Source organism: Berghia stephanieae, chromosome 3, assembly GCF_034508935.2.
Source record: "Berghia stephanieae isolate SIO BIC M18660-M18661 chromosome 3, UCSD_Bste_1.3, whole genome shotgun sequence".
Classification (NCBI taxonomy): domain Eukaryota; kingdom Metazoa; phylum Mollusca; class Gastropoda; order Nudibranchia; family Aeolidiidae; genus Berghia; species Berghia stephanieae.
Window position 1 is genome coordinate 100,370,097 of NC_088362.1, and position 21,434 is coordinate 100,391,530.

At 36.3% G+C, this 21,434-nt stretch overlaps 1 protein-coding gene across 1 annotated transcript; it reads left to right on the forward strand.

Annotated features, from left to right (window-relative positions):
- The first annotated feature begins 7,544 nt into the window (after positions 1–7,544).
- LOC144968983 (putative clathrin heavy chain 1) lies at positions 7,545–20,008 on the forward strand. The gene is made up of 9 exons (XM_078907895.1): positions 7,545–7,897; positions 10,554–10,724; positions 10,954–11,073; positions 11,579–11,681; positions 13,037–13,189; positions 14,429–14,547; positions 15,116–15,280; positions 16,653–16,769; positions 19,311–20,008. The coding sequence occupies exons 2-9, from the start codon at positions 10,608–10,610 to the stop codon at positions 19,587–19,589; spliced, it is 1,173 nt and encodes a 390-aa protein (XP_078764021.1). The 5' UTR covers positions 7,545–7,897; positions 10,554–10,607; the 3' UTR covers positions 19,590–20,008.
- The last annotated feature ends 1,426 nt before the right edge of the window (positions 20,009–21,434 follow it).

Below are 21,434 nucleotides of genomic sequence, written 5' to 3' on the forward strand. Positions count from 1 at the left end.
ATTCTGAAAACAAATGCAATCACCCCACAATTTTACCACAGTAGAAGTTTTATCGGAAACCATTGTCATAAATATTTAAAGAACAAAGTATACCAACAACTCACTGACAATATTACAAAAATTACAGCATCTTACACCACAGACACCAGCATTCTTGACTTCGCACATGATATAAGAGAGGTTTTTGATCACATCAACGATGCATTTAGTGAGGTACATGAATTAGTTTCACACACAAAACCAATCAAAACTGATGATCTACAACACATTCAGGGTTCCATAAATCATTATATGGCCAGTTATTTCCCCTGAAAAACTTCTCCCAAAACATCACATACTTGAGAAGCACTGCGCCCCTTTCATTGAAAAATACAGATTTGGATTAGGGCTTTTAGGGGAACAGGGAGGAGAGACATTACATTCTACAATAGGTAAAATCGAGAAAAGAACAGTTTCAATGAGGGACGAATCAGCACAATTACAGACAATAATGACAACCAGTCTTCTTCAAGTTTCCCCTGACTTACAGTCTCATGTACCAGAAAAGAAGATAAGATTAGAAAAGAACGACAGAAAATGACCAACTAAATTATCAGGAAACAATACAGGACAGTTTACAAAGTATAAGACAGGTAGAGACACCTAAACAATTTGAAGTTATAATGAGACTTTTGACTGAAATAAAAGTGACATAATAGAGCAGGAATTTGGATTCAAACCCTCCCTCTCCTGAGAATCGTGTTTTCCCCCATTTTAGTCTCTCTCTCTCTCTCTCTCTCTCTCTCTCTCTCTCTCTCTCTCTCTCTCTCTCTCTCTCTCCCCTCCCTTTCTCTACGTCTTGAAAAAACGATGCTAATACAACTCAGATACCTACATACACTCAGGCCGACAGACAGTTGTGCAGTCATACACATACACACATAAGTCAGATATATATAATTTACGCTTTGTACAAATGTACGATTGTGGTTTATGTTTAAAACTACCACGGAGTTTGGAATTATCTATGTTTTCTGTTTTTTAAACTATGAGAAAAGATTGTCTTCATTGTGTACTTCGGTGACTTTTACGAAACAATTACTGTATCCCAAATATAAACGGCTATTACTATGGAATGATTGACAAGTCCATTTAGAGACGACGTAAGTAAATTCTCTTAATGTTTGTCTTTAAATTGAACCAAGTTTTATTGCATTAGATTGTGTCATGTTTTGCAATTTGGGGGTAAAGTTAAAAATAAGTTAATTATTTCTCAAAATATTAGTAATTTATAATTAACAATAACTTCCTTTCAACTTACACTATGAAAATCAAATTTATATCATTATACCAATTATTTTCTAACTATTTTCTTTCTGTAAATTTCTTTGCGTTCATGGCCATATTAAACTTGGGATAGCGGGTTTACAAAGTAAACAAACACGCGTAATGACTGTGAGTAACAATCATTCAACAGGTAATTGTTACCGTGACCCCGAGGTCACGCCCCCACAAAGGCGAAGGGGGCTGACTGGGTGGTAAGGCATGCGGTCAGGTTGAGTTCACTGAACAACTAAAGGCACGGCTTTTCGTTTCCGTGCGGTATGTTATTATTCTTATTTTCCGGTATGTTATAATTCTTATTTTCCGGTATGTTATAATTCTTATTTTCCGGTATGTTATTATTCTTATTTTCCGGTATGTTATTATTCTTATTTTCCGGTATGTTAGTATTCTTATTTTCCGGTATGTTATAATTCTTATTTTCCGGTATGTTATTATTCTTATTTTCCGGTATGTTATTATTTTTATTTTCCGGTATGTTAGAATTCTTATTTTCCGGTATGTTAGTATTCTTATTTTCCGGTATGTTATAATTCTTATTTTCCGGTATGTTATTATTCTTATTTTCCGGTATGTTATTATTCTTATTTTCCGGTATGTTATTATTTTTATTTTCCGGTATGTTAGAATTCTTATTTTCCGGTATGTTATTACACTTATTTTCCGGTATGTTATTACACTTATTTTCCGGTATGTTATTATTTTTATTTTCCGGTATGTTATTATTCTTATTTTCCGGTATGTTATTATTTTTATTTTCCGGTATGTTAGAATTCTTATTTTCCGGTATGTTATTACACTTATTTTCCGGTATGTTATTATTTTTATTTTCCGGTATGTTAGAATTCTTATTTTCCGGTATGTTATTATTCTTATTTTCCGGTATGTTATTATTCTTATTTCCCGGTATGTTATTATTCTTATTTTCCGGTATGTTATCATTCTTATTTTCCGGCATGCTATTATTCGTATTTTCCGGTATGTTATTATTCTTATTTTCCGGTATGTTATTATTTTTATTTCCGGTATGTTATCTGTGATTAATGATGATATGATTTACATGGATTTTGTAACGATAACGTGGTATAAAGGACTTTTAAATTATGTTATTTATAATTACTCATACTTATTATGTGACTCACGGCCTTGCAACTGTGTTATCTCGACTTGTATATATGGTGAAATTCTGGGTGGTGTTCCTGACCTCCCAGAGTGGGCAGGGAGGTACATATTGTGTCTTCTATCCCCCCATGTCTGTTTTCCGACATGCTTTCTGTCTTTGTCTTGGAATGAGATTACTTGGTTTTGTCCTGGTCCTGGCCAGATGCCCTGGCTGAGGGTGAAACAGTCGAATGTATAGTTAGTTTGTCCAGACATTGAGCTGTAAAAATCTATCTTATTTTTCTTTTGTGTTGTTATGTACCAGATTCGTTTTATTGCATTCTGAAATAATCTTAAAGTTAGTGTGTTCATCTAGATCTATTATCTTTTTTTTTATTATTACTATCCCGTCATTTTCCTTTTGTATTATATTTCTAGTTTTAACTCACTCAACCCTAACACCGACTATATCCGTAGTATACCCGAATAACTTTTACCCCATGCCTATTTATTACATTTTTCTGAGACAAATTATAGACGTAGTATCAAAGCTAATGTTTTTAGTTTTTACATGTTAAATGTAGTTGAATAAAACTGTCTATGTACATGCTCATTTTTAACTCATTTTTCCCATTTTGAAAAGTAGCAAAAATCTCTAGGATTGAGTGAGTTAAAATGACAATGACATGAAAGTGAAGCAAGCACCGTTAAACTGTTAAAAACAATAACAGAATACGCCCTATGTTTACCCCATTCCATTAATTGTCCTAGGCGCTGATATTATGATTTAAAGAGGTGTCTTAAGTGCCATTAAACTTCGAAACCACAATCTAAAATTTAAATTAAGTCTCCATTGTTATCATAATCATCATCATCATCACCATCATCATCACCTGCGCCATCATTGTCTTCGTCATATATTTTATGAATGTGATACAGTACCTTCACTTCTTGTTACTGAATGTTTCTATCTCTCTCTCTCTCTCTCTCTCTCTCTCTCTCTCTCTCTCTCTCTCTCTCTCTCTTTCTTTCTTTATTTCTCTCTCCCTCTCTCTCTCTCTCTCTCTCTTTCTTTCTCTCTCTCTCTCTTCCCCTTTCAATCTATCTACCTATCTCCATATATCTATCTATTCTATCTACACTTTGAATATATTATATAACAGCTTCTTATATATAAAACGCCGGGCTCCATTTCTTTTCCCTTTTTCTTTATTTGTTTTTTTTTTTTTGGTTGTTTTGTTTTGTTTTTTTAGTTTGTCTTTTTAATTATATCCATCTATCGACCTATCTGCGTATTTATTCTAGCATGTATAGTATAAATTTTAAACAAATATTAATGAAATTTGTTTTCATCCATGTTACTCTCTATATATATAATATAACTATTTACATTATCATGCATACACTAATCGTTATCACCATGTTAATAAAAAGTATATTTACCACTAGAAACGTTTTGATTTAAATGATTTATATATAGTTGTATACATACTAACTGTCAACAGAAACTGGCTCCCCTTGGGTGGGGTCTTTTGCCCTCTCCCATAGAGGGTAGGTTGGTCACGTTGTCTCTTTTATCCCCCCTATAAGAGATGAAGTGAGTAGAAAAGTGCCAGAAGACAATAGAGAAAAAACATTTTTCGCGGCGGTGATGGGGGTTTGAACCCGCGACCTTATTGGTACGACAACTCCGCCTGGCCGGTGAGAGCGTGACTCTACCGTATCCACGATCCCCCAAAAAATCGTATCTAACTTAGGTCATTCATTACTAGAGCTCTCTCTCTCTCTCTCTCTCTCTCTCTCTCTCTCTCTCTCTCTCTCTCTCTCTCTGTGGGTGGGGTTCCTACCTCCCATACTGGGGGGGGGGGGGGGGGGGGGGGGGGGGGGGGGGGGGGATCCTGACCTCCCATAGTGGGCAGGGGGGTACATACTGTGTCTTCTATCCCCTTATATCTGTTTTCCAACATGCTTTCTGTCCTTGTCTTGGAATGAGATTACTTGGTTTTGTCCTGGCCCTGGTTGGAGTCCTGGCTGGGAGGGAAACAGTCAAATGCATAGTTATTGTTTTGGGAGATGATATTTTTTCCCTTGTAAATCATCTCTCTGTTATGTATTATTATATTTGTCATTTTTAATGTATAGTGTAAGCATTTGAGTGTGTTCCTCTTTGTTGGACTTCGTGCTTGTGTCCAGATGAGACTTATAGGTGATCTCAAACTAAGTACATGATAGTGTTTCTTGGAATCTACATCTGATCCCTATTTATTCCTAGTTCCCCTTTGTCTTACTTTTTCTTGGGTGCTTTAATTGTAATTCTAGAACTTTTTACTATCCCATTTTCTTCCTTTTTACTGGCGCTGATATGACCTTAATGTGTTGCAAGCGCTGTAAAACCCTTAAAAACAAAAACAAACTACCTCCCATAGCGGGCAGGGAGGTACTTGCTTTGTCTTCTATCCCCTCTTATCTGTTTTCCTAATGCTTTTTGTCTTTGTCTTGGAATGAGATTGCTTTGTTTTGTCCTGACCTTGGACGGAGTCCTTGGCTGAGAGGGAAACAGTCGAATGTATAGTTATAGTTTTGGGAGATGATATTTTTTTCCTTGTAAATCATCTCTCTGTTATGTACTGTTACTCTTTTCATTTTTAACATATGATTTGTAAACATTGGAGTGTATTCCTCTTAGTGGGGACCTGTGCTGGTGTCTGGAGACTTTTAGGTGATCTCAAACTAAGTACTTTGATAGTGTGCTCTTGGAATCTACATCTGTTCCCTATTTGAACCAATTCCCCTTTGTCTTACCTTTTCTTGGGTGCTTTAATTGTAATTCTAGAACTTTTTACTATCCCATTTTCTTCCTTTTTACTGGCGCTGATATGACCTTAATGTGTTGCAAGCGCCGTAAAACCCTTCAAAACAAAACAAAAACATCTCTCTCTCTCTCTCTCTCTCTCTCTCTCTCTCTCTCTCTCTCTCTCTCTCTCTCTCTCTATGTGTCTTCTATCCCCTTATATCTGTTTTCCAACATGCTTTCTGTCTTTGTCTTGGAATGAGATTACTTAGTTTTTTTCCTGGCCCTGGTCGGAGTCCTGGCTGGGAGGGAAACAGTCGAATGCATAGTTATTGTTTTGGGAGATGATATTTTTTTCCTTGTAAATCATCTCTCTGTTATGTTTAGTTTACATATTATATTATATGATTGGTAAACATTTGAGTGTATTCCTCTTAGTTGGGACCTGTGCTTGTGTCTGGATGAGACTTTTAGATGATCTCAAACTAAGTACATTGGTGGTATGCTCTTGGAATCTACATCTGATCCCTATTTGTTCCCAGTTCCCCTATGTCTTACTTTTTCTTGGATGGTTCAATTGTAATTCTAGAACTTTTTACTATCCTATTTTCTTCATTTTTACTGGCGCTGATATAACCTAAATGTGTTGAAAGCGCCGGCGTAAAACCCTTAAAAACAAACAATCTCTCTCTCTCTCTCTCTCTCTCTCTCTCTCTCTCTCTCTCTCTCTCTCTCTCTCTCTCTCTCTCACCGACTACTGGAGATCGCGGGTCCATCACATACAAAATCCGCGAAGTGAGTTGGCCAGCAATTAAGCTTAATAGCCAATATTCTCAACACAAACATGTAACATAGAAACGATTGAGACATTGAGTATGCTCCGGTATATCGGGTGAATTTTTAATTCAGAAAAGTGAGTGGAGCAGGCACTTATGTTGGTAACAACAAGAGATGAAGTGAGTAGAAAATGCCAGAAGACAATAGAGAATAAAAATTTATCCCCCTATAATTGTTTTCCAATTTGCTTTTTGTCTTTGTCTTGTAATTAAATTATATTGACACTTTGTTTTGTCCCCACCCTGGCCGGAGTCCTTTATTGAGAGGAAAAGGTTCAAATGTAAAATTATAGTTTTAGGAGATGGTATATTCCGTAAATTATCTCTGTTATTTACTGTTATATTTTTTGGATTGTAAAGTTATAGTGATTCGTAAATATTTTAGTTATTTCTCCGTGCTTATGTCTGGATGAGACTTTTGGGTGATTTGAAACTAAGTACTGGTTGGGATCTTCCGAGCTCCCATGGTGGGCAGGATGTCTCTTTCTATAACTTATATCTCCTATATTTGTTTTTCAAGTTTCTTTCTACCTTTGTCTTAGTGGGTGGGGTTCCTGGCCTCCCATAGTGGGCAGGGAGGCACTTACTGTGTCTTCTATCCCCCTGTATCTGTTTTCCAACATGCTTTCTGTCGTTGTCTTGGAATGAGATTTCTTGGTTTTGTCCTGGTCCTGGCCGGATACCCTAGCTGAGAGGGAAACAGTCAAATGTATAATTAGTTTTGGGAGATGATATTTTTTCCCTTGTAGATCATCTCTTTTTTATACACTGTATAATGTTTTGTTTCCTTATTATACATGATTTGTAAACAATTGAGTGTTTTCCTCTTAGTGGGGACCCGTGCTATTGTATGGATGAGAATTTTAGATGATCTCAAACTAAGTACTTTGGTATTGTGCTCTTGGAATCAACATTCGTTTCCTATTTGAACCAATTCCCCTTTGTCTTACCTTTTCTTGGGTGCTTTAATTATGATTCTAGAACTTTTTACTTTCTTATTTTCTTACTTTTTACTGGCGCTGATATGACCTCAATATGTTGCAAGTGTCGTAAAACCCTTAAATTCAAAAACATATCTTTGTCTTCTAAGATTTATTGTGTAGGGAAAGTAAATTTGGTGTTCCTCCTCGCAACCTTTTCCTTTATCAGGGCCCAAATGGGTTCCATTGATTTGAGCTCACAGTGTTATGGGGGAACTCGCACGACCTCGTGTCCAAAGTCCCTGATTATAAGTCCGCGTTGAAAACCGTTTCTAGCTTGTTTCTTTTACTAAGGAATATAGTTCGGCCTTTGATAAATGGTCAGAATTTGTAATTTTACGTGATTGAAGCCATGCAATCATCAAACCATCCGGCCACTTCGCCTTCTCGGTCAGGTCGATTAGCCCTTAGAATCTCTTCCGGTGTGGGGATGCACATTTCGTGTATTGGGAAACACGGGTGTGTATTCAGTACACTGGTGTAGGTAACACACAGTTCCTTTAAAAATAATTCAAGTCAACGTTTGGAACTCCGACAATGAAGAGGTGTAATGTTATTTTTCTTCCCTTCCTCTTTTAATGATCTGCAAATTTATCTGGATGTGCAACTAATTACCCCACCTCTCTCATCTTTTAAATAAATTTGAAAAAAAAAATGTATTAACTGCACCTGTCCTCCAAAGACATTCTTAACACGGAGTGAATTAACCCTACGTTCATCATAGTCTACTCCCTTGGAATTGATCTAACTCGAGCCAGTCACAGTTGGCAGAAGTTGTGGCTGTGGAGCGAAGTGAGGAGAGACGGAGAGAAGTTGAGTCAGTTCGAGTCAGGTCAGTCTGGAACTGGAATAAGATAAGAATGAAAGTAAGTATCCGAGATCAATACAATACGATTGACCGTCAATGGCAACTAGTGCACACTTTTAATTTCAGTTTCAGTTAACTCGTAGTGACAGTGACAGGTGAAAGTTGTAATCATGTGTAATGTAGAGTAAGGCAAGGGCAATGAGAGTGAGAGAAAAAGGAAACTATTATTTGTATCCCCCACTCTGTTTATGATTCATGCTCAAACTCTGACAATATTCCGCGTCTTATTAAATTAAGTGAAAGTGGCATGCCTATTATTAGTATCAAGTTATTTCCTTTCGCCTTTTAAACTCTTTTAACTTTAACTAACCCTAAGGCTGCGGTTATTCAGAGTCGACTCTGATTAACTGTCTACGGTTATTCAGAGTCGGGGAGTCCACTCTGAATAACTGTAGACAGCTATGAGTGATGAACTTCCAGTTACCAACCACACGGTTTTTCAGGTTTTTTTTTTCTTCTCTCCCATCTCTGTTTAACCCTACGGGAAAAAATCGTTTTACTTTTTGGTATTTTCTTGTCTCTTCTGTCATGGCAGTTTTTTGCATCGGTGATTTGCATTGCGGCCGCAAAATTTGCAATTTTTTGCAAATTGTCGAGATTTTGAAGAAAAAAAAAAGAAATATTTTAAAAAATATAGTGGGGACCAGTGATGATAATATTCCGCGGATTTCTGGGAATTTAGGATTTGTTCATAAATGTTCCGTTGTTTTTTGTCATGTCAAACATTTTCTGCTCAGTAGTAGATCAGGGGGAAAAATACAATAATATGCCTTCTATCATTTTTTGACACCTCTGCTCAGTTGCATGAATTTTGGTGACACTCCTTCATTTATGACGTTAGTCTAGACACGCTGGCGCCAAATGTCAAAGGCAGCACAAGACACATGGTGGCCCTGAATGAGAAGATGATCGAAAGGGAAGGGGATGGAGCAAATGGGTGTAAATATTTGTGTACTTTTTAGCTGTAACATGATAATACATTCATTTGACGATTTTATAAGGTTTATAAGCGTGTCTTTTTGTTTCTTCTTCCTTTTAAAGTTTTGTTTTGTTTTTGTTTGATTGTTCTGAATTTGTTAATAGAATTCATTACAACTTGTGTCTAATTATAAAACAATTTTTAAAAAAATCAATTCATTAATTCTCTCTCTCTCTCTCTCTCTCTCTCTCTCTCTCTCTCTCTCTCTCTCTCTCTCTCTCTTTCTCTCTCTCTCTCAGCCACCCTTCTATCTTCATATTATGTTTATAGATATCATTTGGCAATAGAGAGATAATAAGTTAGGCTGATCGATTTAAGAAATGATTGTTTATAAGCTAATTTAAATTTGCTTTGTTGACGGAATATGTTTTGCAATTGATTAAAGATTCTTATTTATAATATAAGTGACTGAAGTTGAAAAATCGCCAAGTTTTAAGAATTTGGCACTAAAATTGCCAAAGTCACAAAATAACCGTAGTAAATTGAAAGAAACTCATCTCTCAAGAACTCAACTCGATAATTCGATAGGCTACTCGGCTCTAAATATCTGTACACATGGTTATCCAGGGTCGACTCTGAATAACCATCTACAGTTATCCAGAGTCGACTCTGAATAACTGCCTACAGTTATCCAGAGTCGACTCTGAATAACTGCCTACAGTTATCCAGAGTCGACTCTGAATAACCACTTCGAATGCCTAAATAATAGTAAATAGGCTAAGACTAAGACCTATGACTTATCCTAATAGAAAGAAAATCCTCCGACCTCGAGCTGTCCATGCTAAGAGATAAAAAATAAATCTAGGACTGCTTTCTATAAACAAATTCCGAACAATCAAACAAAAACAAAACAAAAATTAAAAAGGAAGAAAAAATAAGACACGCTTATAAAAACTTATAAAATCGCCAAATTAATGTACTATCATGCTACTGCTAAAAAGTACACAAATGTTTACACACATTTGCTCCATCCCCTTTCCTTTCGATCATCTTCCCATTCATGGCCACCATGTGTCTTGTGCTACTTTTGACATTTGGCGCCAGTGTGTCTAGACTAATGTCATAAATAAAGGAGTGTCACCAAAATTCATGCAACTGAGCAGAAGTGTCAAAAAATGATAGAAGGCATATTATTGTTTTTTTTCCCCTGAACTACCACTGAGCAGAAAATGTTTGACATGTCAAAAACAACGGAACATTTATAAACAAATCCTAAAATCTCAGAAATCCGCGGAAGATTATCATCACTGGTCCCCACTATATTTTTGAAAATATTTCTTTTTTTTTTTTTTTTTTTTTTTTCAAAATCTCGAAAATTTGCAAAAAATTTCAAATTTTGTGGCCGCAATGCAAATCAGCGATGCAAAAAACTGCCATGGCAGAAGAGACTAAAAAATACCAAAAAGTAAAACAATTTTTTCCCGTAGGGTTAAACAGAGGTGGGAGAGAAGAAAAACAGAAAAATCGTGTGGTTGGTAACTGGCAGTTCATCACTCATAACTGTCTACAGTTATTCAGAGTCAACTGTCTACAGTTATTCAGAGTGGACTCCCCGACTCTGACTAACTGTAGAGTGTTATTCGGAGTCGACTCTGAATAACCGCAGCCTAATTAAATGTAGGTAAATATAAAGATACACATTCATTTTTAAACTATAAACTTAACCATTTTCCAGAATGGTAATCATATGCTGGAGTAGTTTGGGCTGAAATTTGATTTTGCTTTCACCATGCAAAATCCAAGTCGTGATGTACCAAGCCCTGGCCCTAGCACCTCGACTCCATCTCAAGTCATGTCGGGAGAAGAGGAGCGTGGACCTCCTATAACAATCAATGAACTTGTTCAGGTAAATCATATTGCCAGCCAACCATAATCAGTTTCTGTTTATTTAGAATTACAAAAAATGTATTATATTTGAAGCTACTTTTTGCGTTTAAATGCATTTAACGAAGTAATATAAGGAAATCACTAAAGACTGTTTGAAAATATAGATTTGATATTCTTTTCTCAATGTCTGATTTTACATTTTAAAATTTTTATTTTGTTCATTCAAACTCCATATTTCCAATCAACAGCTCTCTCATATCGGAATTCCTAATGAGCAGGTGACGTGGTCCAGGGTCACGATGTCCTCAGATAAATGGATTGCTGTTCGACATGATAACAGATTGGATTTTTCAACAAAGAGAGCTGTGGTAAGATTAGTTTTTATATTTGCTCTTTCCTCTCTCTCTCTCTCTCTCTTTCTCTCTCTCTCTCTCTCTCTCTCTCTCTCTCTCTCCCTCTCTCTCTCCCTCTCTCTCTCTCTCTCTCTCCCTCTCTCTCTCCCTCTCTCTCTCTCTCTCTAGCTATCTATCTCTCCCCATCTCTCTTTCCCTCTATCCATCTCTCTCTCTCTCTCTCTCTCTCCCTCCCTCTCTCTCTCTCTCTCTCTCTCTCTCTCTCTCTCTCTCTCTCTATCTCTCCCATCTCTCTTTCCCTCTATCCATCTCTCTCTCTCTCTCTCTCTCTCTCTCTCTCTCTCTCTCTCTCTCTCTCTCTCTCCCCCTCTAAATGTTGCAGAAAAGTGTCTTTCTCTCAAGTCTTATCTCTTTACGGTAAAGTTTACCATCAAACACGTTTAGTGATTTCACACCACAGTGATGCTCTTTAAATTACGGATTGTATTTTTAATAATATTTATATTTTTGATTAATTCAGGTGACTGTACTATGTCCCATCGAGGGAACCATCTCTTATGCTGGCTCTACAAGTGCTGATTCAGTGCTGATGAATCCTTCCCAACCTCTTATAGCTCTAAAAGGTAAAATAATGATCATTGTTATTAAGTGAAGCTATAAGATAATTGAGCTAATGATATGTCATTTTGCTTTGAAAACAGTTGTAATATAAAATCAAAATTTGGATAGAATTCAGCATTTACTTTTGTTGGCTTCAGTCCTGAATTTGTGTCTTTAAAAAGTAAACAAAAACAAAAAGAACAGCCAAAGACACAAAACGCTAGACCATAATGCAACTTAACTAATACTCATAGTATAACCCCAATAACAAAAGCTACATAGGAAAAGACCACGTGCACAATAGATCGGCTTTGTGGTTGAGTGGTATGACGCTCACTTTCGGATCGGAAGGTCCTGGGTTCGAGCCTCGTGCTCGGCGCATAGTTGAGTCTTTGGAAAAGGCTCTTTACTGACATTCTCTCACTATACTCAGGTGTAAAATGAGTACCTGGCCGTTATCAGCAGTGTCTTTGTCTGAAAAATTGTAATATCGCCTTACAGTCGGCATGTCTCGTCCTATATGTTAAATGTCGCTGTTGACCAGGGACCCCTTTTAAAGCGCTTTGAGCACATTTAGTGGATATTGCGCTATATGAAGCTCAATTATTTTTTTTAGCGCTCAATCAAGCAGTGCTTGACGCTCGACTAGAGAGCGGGAAAGTGGGTGGCCACCCTTGGACTCTTTAGGGAGCAATGGAATTAGATAAGTAACACTAATCATTCTCTACATTAATAACCTTGTTCCCACCAACCTCAGTAAATTTACTCATATTCTTAGCAACAACAACAATATAAAATTCCTAATACAAACCTTCCTCCCACTTTACATAGGTACTCCAACTGTACCCCCATAACACTACCCATTCTGTCTCAAAACTTCCCTCTTAATACCGCCTTGCACCCCCCCCCCCCCCCCCCCCCCCCCAAATATGACCACCCAATAAAAAAAAACAAAAAAGAACAAAACAAAACATTTTTAACAAAAAGATATGCGTGTAATATGTGTGTATATGTATGTAGGCTTACATGTGTATAAACAACAACTATTCAATAAAATAAATAAATAACGTGAAGAAAAGAATGTTGTGTTGGCATGGCATGACAGAAGTCACCCCACCGTCCCAACAACATCTAACATATTGGAATTAAATCTAACTAATACAATTGATACTAATTAAGAGGGTCATTAGATATTTAAAAAAAAAAAGGCAAGATAGAGCATCTTCTCTCTCTCTCTCTCTCTCTCTCTCTCTCTCTCTCTCTCTCTCTCTCTCTCTCTCTCTCTCTCTCTCTCTTTTAAATAAGGAGGAAACTGAAAATATTCAATCACATAATACATTATAACATCACATATTTTATGATTCGTATAATTTTTCAGCTGGTCTCCGTTTTGAGGTGTTTAATCTAGAAACAAAATTACTCATCAACAAAGTTCACTTTCACGAGCCTGTCATATACTGGACTTGGTTGAACTCTGAATTTATTGCCATAGTCTCCGACTCAGTCGTGTATCATTGGGATGTCAAACAAGGTAAGAAGGGAAACAAGTTGCTGAGTTTTTGTTTGTTTTTAAGTTTTTCCCCGCACTACCTAAAAATGAAAAAAAAAATTCCTAAGTTATAATAATAATAATGTAATAATAATGTACTTTATTCATCCAAAAGGAAATTTTTGTACAGACGTATAAAATGCCGACAATGATACATACATAAACATAATATACGTGAATATAATGGGGTAAAGTAAAATAAAGTAAAGTAAAATTTGGTAATAGGTATATATAGTGTAATTATATTGTAGGCTGTAAGAATAATTACATAGTGTAAATTAAGGGACATATAGATTATAAAAGTGTAAAGATATAAATATCTAGAAAAGGTATATTGATGTCAACGTATAAGAAAAAAAAAGATCAGTAAAAAGCTAAGAATTAGTTACAGTATAATACTATTGTAAATGAATTTAGATTTGTTGTTTTAAAGCACTTTGTCATTGTATGGAGATGAGGTGTGTGCAAGACGTGTGTGTGGAAATCTAATTTATTTTCATTCTAGAATATAAATTCAAGGCCTTATGTAGTCATTAAAATAACCCCACTGTCATATGCTAATACAAACGAAAATGCTGTTTATTATGAATGGGAATTTTCTGTTCTAGATGTGTTTTAGTTCATCACATTCACGCTTTGTAATGACACATTATCAGGTGGTAAGACATTAAGCATTCTGTAACAACAAGAGATGAAGTGAGTAGGAAAGTGCTAGAAGACAATAGAGAATAAAACATTTTCGCGGCGGTGATGGGGGTTTGCCCCGCGACCTTACTGGTACGAAAACTCCGTCTGACCGGTGAGAGCGTGACTCTACCGTATGAGCTATCCACGATCCCTTGCATTCTGTACTTTTGAAAGTTAAGGCTTGGGTCCAAAATACATCATTATGCATCAGTTTTCACCAGGAGTTTGCCGCCAGATACACTGTTTTATGTATGCCCATTCACATTTTATGTCTAAAATTGCTATTTTCACGTCCTACTTTTGTATAATTTGTAAAAAGATTTTAAAATTTGAATGTATTTATACTGCAGAATGGAGGCTGCCTTTTATCTACGTATACATTGGCACTCAGCTGATGTAGAGGTCCATCAATAATACTTCTCTCTTGCATTTTTTCAAAAATAGGTTGCTCATTGATTATTGATATTCTGGTTGATAGTATTTTGATAACTTTTCTGCATTAATAAATTTTATTATTTCCAAATATCATGACAGAGTCATCTCTCCCTGAGCAAGTGTTTGTTCGTCATCACCGCCTGGCATTTACAGAGATTGTTGCTTATAAAGCTGATCCAAGCCTGAAATGGTTGGCCTTAACAGGGCTGACACCTGAGGTATCATAATGGGTTAAGTGTAGATTTCATGGTTAAAAAAAATCACTAACTTTCCCTTCTGCCTTTCTATACATCTAGTATGAACTGACATTTCCTCCTCCTTTCCTCTTCTTCAGCTTCCTTTTCTTCCCTGTTCTTCCAAAACCGTTTTTAAAAGATTTCCCAGCTGACCTTGTTTGGTATTTGTAAGTTGTCTTTTTAAAAGATGAAAGTATTGATTATTTAAAGAAAGGAAATGTTTAAAGGGAAGCTAGATAGTTCTGTATTTTTTTCTACGATTTAAAGGCGATACCATTTCATGAAGAGTAGCTTTACGAAATGGTTTCATATTATGTGATCTTTACAAAAAAAATTTTCAGGCTCTTTTTATATTAGCAAAAGGCATCCCTGCATAACATTTTTAAAAAAAAAAGTGTTTTTCTAAAGTTAAAACTTATTATTCTTTTTATAACGTTACTGAGAAAAACAACATCATACAATATTCACATAATGGACAAGATAAAACAATCACTATGATTTTATGAGCAATTATCTATTCAAGAATGCAAACTTTTCAAATCCATTTCAGGACGACCGAATCTCAGGCTTGACCCAGCTTTACAATGTAGATGAAGATATTACCCAGTGTATCAGCGCCCACGCTGTTTGCTTCTCCAACTTTCATTTCCCCGGTAACCCTAGTCCTTCAACTGTGTTTTGTGTGAGCTCTAGAGAGGTTCAGGATCATGGAAAGGTGAGCAATGCTGCTGTTCAGTGACTGGGTGGGGTTCCTGACCTCCCATAGTGGGCAGGGAGGTACATACTGTGTCTTCTATCCCCCTATGTCTGTTTTCCAACATGCTTTCTGTCTTTGTCTTGGATTGAGATTACTTGGTTTTGTCCTGGCCCTGGCCGGATGATGCTCAATTTTTTTCATTTTGCCTAAAAAAAACTTTTACCTTGATAATACTATTAACTGCGACTTTTCAAAAAGTCTTAAATCTGCAACTTCTAAAGAATAATATTGATTAATAAGTGTTTGAGGATTATTTGAAGTTTTCCTTGCTTACCAAAACTGTTTTAACAGAATGTTAGGTTTTCGATACTGTTGTCTTTATGTTGCTATTCTTTGAGTTACGATAACTGAACTAGAAGAAGATAGCTTGCTCATAAATGAAAACTTACATATGATTCCTGAACTCCAAGACAATAGCTTGATCATGAATGATTACTAACATCCTTATATATTATGTTTTGATGAAACATTGAAATATACTGCTAGTCCTTTAGAGTGCGGCTATGTGGTCCTTTGGTATGACACGGAAGGTCCTGGGTTTGAGCCACGAGCTCGGCATATAGTTGAGTCCTTGGAAAAGACTCTTTACTCACATTCTCTCACCGTACTCAGGTGTAAAATGAGTACCTGACTGTTAACAGTGTTGTATTTTTCCGAAAAATTGTAATATCGCCTAACAGGCGTCATGTCCCTTCCTACATCTTAAATGTTGCTGTTGACCAGGGACCCCTTGTAAAGCGCTTTGAGCACATTTAGTGGATATTGCGCTATATAAAGCTCAATTTTTAAAAAAAATTTTTAGTCATAAGGCTCTTGACCCTGAAGTTTAACCCAGTTTTAGTAGTCTTAACTGAACAGAAGCAATGGTCTGCAGTCATTTGGATAGGATGCTGGCCTATCACAAAGCACTTTCTACCAGATCTAACAGACACAGCTGCTCAAATTGCAGCTGGGCTGACAGGAGGGGGAAGGAGGTCAGGAAAAAATTCTCAAATGTGCCTTAGATTATACCAATCCCTTGACTTTTAATTGAGTATTTTACTAACTGAGCTACTGGTACCTCGTAGAAGAATACAGCTTGACCAAAAATGGTTACTAACAATCTTAACAGTTGTGACAAAGTAAATTTGAGTACACTTGAGTATCGTACAATGGAAACTATCTAACTAGAAAACAACATTTTTGATAATTCCTTTTTTGTTTTAAAGGAGCATCATTGCATCTTTTAGTTAGTTTTTTGTTGTTGTTTTGTTTCATAGTCATCGGATGGAATTTCTTTGTGAAGAGGGTCAAACAGACTTAAATTTTGTTTTCCCATTTTTTTCCCCAGGTTCATGTGATAGAATTAGGGCCTTATAAAAGTGGAAATTTTGCCCTAAGGAATTGTTACGATCATTTGCAATTTTTAGATGATATGGAACGATATGATTTCCCTGTCTCCTTACAGGTAAGTGAAAAAGGGTAGTTATATTTGGTATGAATGAATAAAAACTGCTGTTGAGTGACTATGTATTTGGAACTACCTGTGCATCTCACTTTTGACGATGAACCCATGCCACTGTTATTGAAAATACCAAGAACTGTTCCATTGGTGAGGCAAAGTGAGACAAAATGCTAGCTTTGGCAGCGCTGCGATTTGCACACATGGTTGAACAATCAGCAAGTGACTGCTTGTGCAGCTATGTGGTCTTGTGGTATGACACTCGCTTTCGGATCAGAAGGTCCTGGGTTTGAGTCTTGCTTGACGCATAGTTTAGTCTTTGTAAAATGCTATTTACTCACATTCTCTCACCGTGCTCGAGTGTAAAATGAGTACCTGTCTGTTAACAGCTTTGTCTCTGTTGGAAAAAATTGTAAAATCGCCTTACAGGCGTCATGTCTTGTTCTACTTGTTACGTGTTGCTGCTAGTCAGGAGCCCTTTGTAAAGCGATTTGAGCATGTTTAGTGGATATTGCGCTAAATAAAAATCTTCTTAAAAAAGCTCAAGTTGTGTAATGGAGAGTGCCACCTAAGGCAGCTTTTTATCATTGGTCGTCCAATTGTTTTAATAGGATTCAATAGTCTGATGTCATGTCCGCCCAGCAACCAGCAGCTTGGTTCTAAACAAAGAAAATTAGCACTTTTTATTCTTCATGCTGGCTAGAACTGATTAACATGTCATGTGATCAAAATGTATAAAAGTCAAAACATGATCAGTTTTATTGTTTTTTCTCCTCTGGATACACTTTTATGCTCATCAGAGAAGTATTTCATGTGGGGATCCGCCATTGTTCTGATAGTTTAGAACCAGTTACTAAGTTACTATGCGTCATTACGAGAGAAGTGATGTCACGACTGTTTTTAATTCTATTGGCTACGACTATGGTATTTCATTGGTTGGAAAGAAAGCGTTTTTTATTGAACCAGAAATTTAGCCTTGACTGTCAATTTGAAGATTGAAGTTGGCGATTACCACCATGTATAGGTGTCACTATGCAGGGTTTTTACTAAAAGCCACACTCCCATAAAATCAATCGTAAACAACTAGACTTAAATTGAGAAGACCTTTCCACCTAACAAAAATGGCAGACTTCAGTGTGGAGGAAAACTGGAGAGAAATGTGGAACAGGGAAACACCAAAAGGAGGAAACATCATTAAAGATCCAACCTGCATTCAATAACACCAGGAAATACTGGATTTCCTCAAACCGCCTCTTAACTGGACATGGCAGAACAACATCAAATATGTGCAGATGGAAACTTGGAAACAGTGATACCTGCCAGAAATGTCAGGCAGCCCCAGAGACCAGCGATCACATCGTCCTCCACTGTCCAGTCACTAAACTTGAAGGTGGCTACGAAACCATCCTTAGGGTGGAGGAAGACTAGAAGCTGGGTTGACAAAATACATTTGGAGGTGTAGCCATACGCTACTACTACTACTAAAATGTGTGTTGTTATGGAAAAATCGTGACTTTGACACCGTGTGTCAAGGATGTGGACTGAACTGGGCTCTTTTTATTTATTTATTTATTTTTTTCATTTTGAATGATTGGCATCAATTTATTAGAAATCATTAAATCATAGAAATAACTTTCACAACAACAATACACAGCAACAACATATAATCACAAACACACAGAGACAGACTTACTTACTTATCCGAACCAGCGACCACCTGAGCTCTAGCCCTTCGGTCTTGTGCCATGACGTAGAAGTTAGACGTCTTTTGCAGTTGTTCCAGGTGACTATAAAGTGTGTTACTGATGCTTGGATTTGGTGGGAGGAATGTGCATCTCAGGTCTTATACACAGCAACAACATACAATCACAAACACACAGAGACAGACAGACACACACACACACACACACACACACACACATATTCAACACTTTACAGACTATGCACATAAGCATGAAATAATAATGGTGGTGATTGAAGTTGTGTGAATTTTTAAAATTGATGAGCACACAACCTTATCCCTTCAGTGTTCGATACTTAATTTAGTAATAGAGAGCCACAAATATGTCAGATTAGATTACAGATGAGAGTAAACGTTTTCTCAATGTGGCCCTAGGTCCTAATTTTGACTTTTGAGTCCAGCGCTCACATGGTTAAAATTATAATTCATTTTTAAAAAATGAAGTAAATCTTTTTAGCATTCTCACATTATCCTGTGCATTTTGTGCGGCTATGTGGTCTAGTGGTATGACACTCATTTTCGGATCGGAAGGTCCTTGGCGCATAGTTGAGTCCTTGGAAAAGGATCTTTACTCACGTTCTCTCACCGTACTCAGGTGTAAAATGAGTACCTGGCCGTTAACAGCGTTGTCTTTGTCCGAAAAATTGTAATATCGCCTGACAGGCGTCATGTCCCGTCCTAGATGTTAAATGTTGCTGTTGACAAGGGACCCCTTGTAAAGCGCTTTGAGCACATTTTAGTGGATATTGCGCTATATAAAAGGTCAATTTTTAAATATTTTTTTTTTTGTGTATTCACATATCCAGATCTCTGTTGATTACGGCCTATTATTTGTGATCACCAAGTACGGCTATTTATACATGTGTGATATCGAGACTGCCATGTGTCTATGCTGCACCAGGGTATCCATCGATGTAATATTTGCTGCCACCCTTAACACCAACACGCAAGGAATCTTAGCAATCACTCGAGCTGGCCAGGTTATCACTGTGGATTTGAAAAAGGACGGGTTTATAACGTTTTTAAGGGAACAAGTCAAGACTGCATATAAAGCAAATCGTTTTGAGAAAGTCATATGTCAATGAAGGAAGGTTTGATTTACTATTTGTACAAAAACTTTTATATTTGTTATCTGGAAGCGTTTTGAAGTGTCATAAGATACATGGTAAACTTTTACGTACATAATTTAATTGGTGAGAGTTCATATGTTGTTGTTACTGTGATATGTTCTTAATTTTTCTTTCTGTGCTTTTTAAAAAATCTGAATCCCATAGTTTTTGACAGCAGAATCAGAAATAGTGTTTTTTTAATGTTGTAATGCTGAAATATAGTAATTGTAGCAGTGATGATACTTTTCCGCGGATCCGCGGAAATCCACGGTTTTCTTTCCTTTCCTCGGTTTTCCTCCTCAGATCCTCGATCCACGGATATTTCCTTCATTTCCTCCTTTTACTTTTTTTTTATATAATAAATCTTTAAAAAGTACCTCCTTTTAAAAAAAAAATATATATATATAAAAAATTTCCTCCTTTTACTGGACTCCGGGCGTTTTAAAATTGTACTCAAAAGAAGTCATCCTGCCTACTTTCCTGTGGTGCAAGAATGTTCTAGGTGAGTTTTCCGTTTTTCCGAGACTTTTCCTCCTTTTTGACTTTTTGTGAGTATCATCACTGTTGTAGAGCTTTTTATTATGTCTTCATTTTAAGATGTTCTTGTAAATCAACTTCTGTGGAGTATTTTGAATTATTCCATCTGTACTCCATACTTTTTGCAGATGCTATTATCTTTATTCTTTAATAGAAAAAAATACAATTAACAGATGAGAGGAAAGTTACCAGTACTGGTCATTGGTATATCCCGTAAAGAAATGGAATAGTTTAACCAGTTTTCACTTTCATAAAGACATAAAGTTGCCAAATGGATATAAATGTAGTATTTTTAGAGGCTGAGAGCAAAACTAGAAACTTCTGGAATGTCTCTGTTATATCATCTTTTTACTTTAATTCTTTCAATATGCAGATTTGCTGTAATTACACGTTTTGTCAAGTCTATCAGCATTTGTGTTACAGTATGTCACTGGCAGTGTTTCACTTGTATCCTATTTAATGACACTCATTTCTTGTCAATGCAAGTTTTTTTAAAATGTCTCAATCTTAAGTCAAAACCTTAAATAAAGTAGGCCTATATGCCAGAATTATTCATATTCAACTTCTGTCTCAAGATATCCAAATTTATTTTAAAAAACCATGAAGACCTCTCAATATATTTATGAAAACCATAATAGTAATGGGGTTCTAATCCCAACTCCAACCCCAACCCTAACTAAACCACTTCTGGTTTTTAAAAGTCTCAAATTCTGTTGTTTTGAAATCCATGTTTCACTTTTGTACTTTAAATATGATGATGATTACACTTTATAATTAAAAAATCTTGGAGATTGCACCATTGGATGTGTGTTGCGGCTTTTCCAGACACCTTTAAACATATGTTATCAAATCTTGCTTAAATGACGCACATACCAGTAAGGAACTTGGCAAACATATGAATTGTATGCTTGACTAGATATCAAAGGCATCGAAAATGGACAAGAAGAAGAGGAGGAAGATCTTGATGAAAAGTTTGTTTCTTTGCTTGGTTTAAAGTTTGAAGACCAATTTACCTTTCCTTATGTTTATTCAAATATAGAGTGTCCTTCCCTCATGTTGTGTTTTACAAAAATTGTTCATTTTCTCATAACATCAATCTATTTTTGATCTGATGACACAAGTTTTAGTCACATACTCTTTATTTACGGGTTTATTATAAACATGAATTTGCGGATACTGAAATTGAGGGATTTTTCATTGCTGCTGCTTCTCGTATGCTTTCATGCTCACCTTAAACGGATTTTAAAGCAGAAAAACTGCCATATATGTAACTTGAGATTGGTG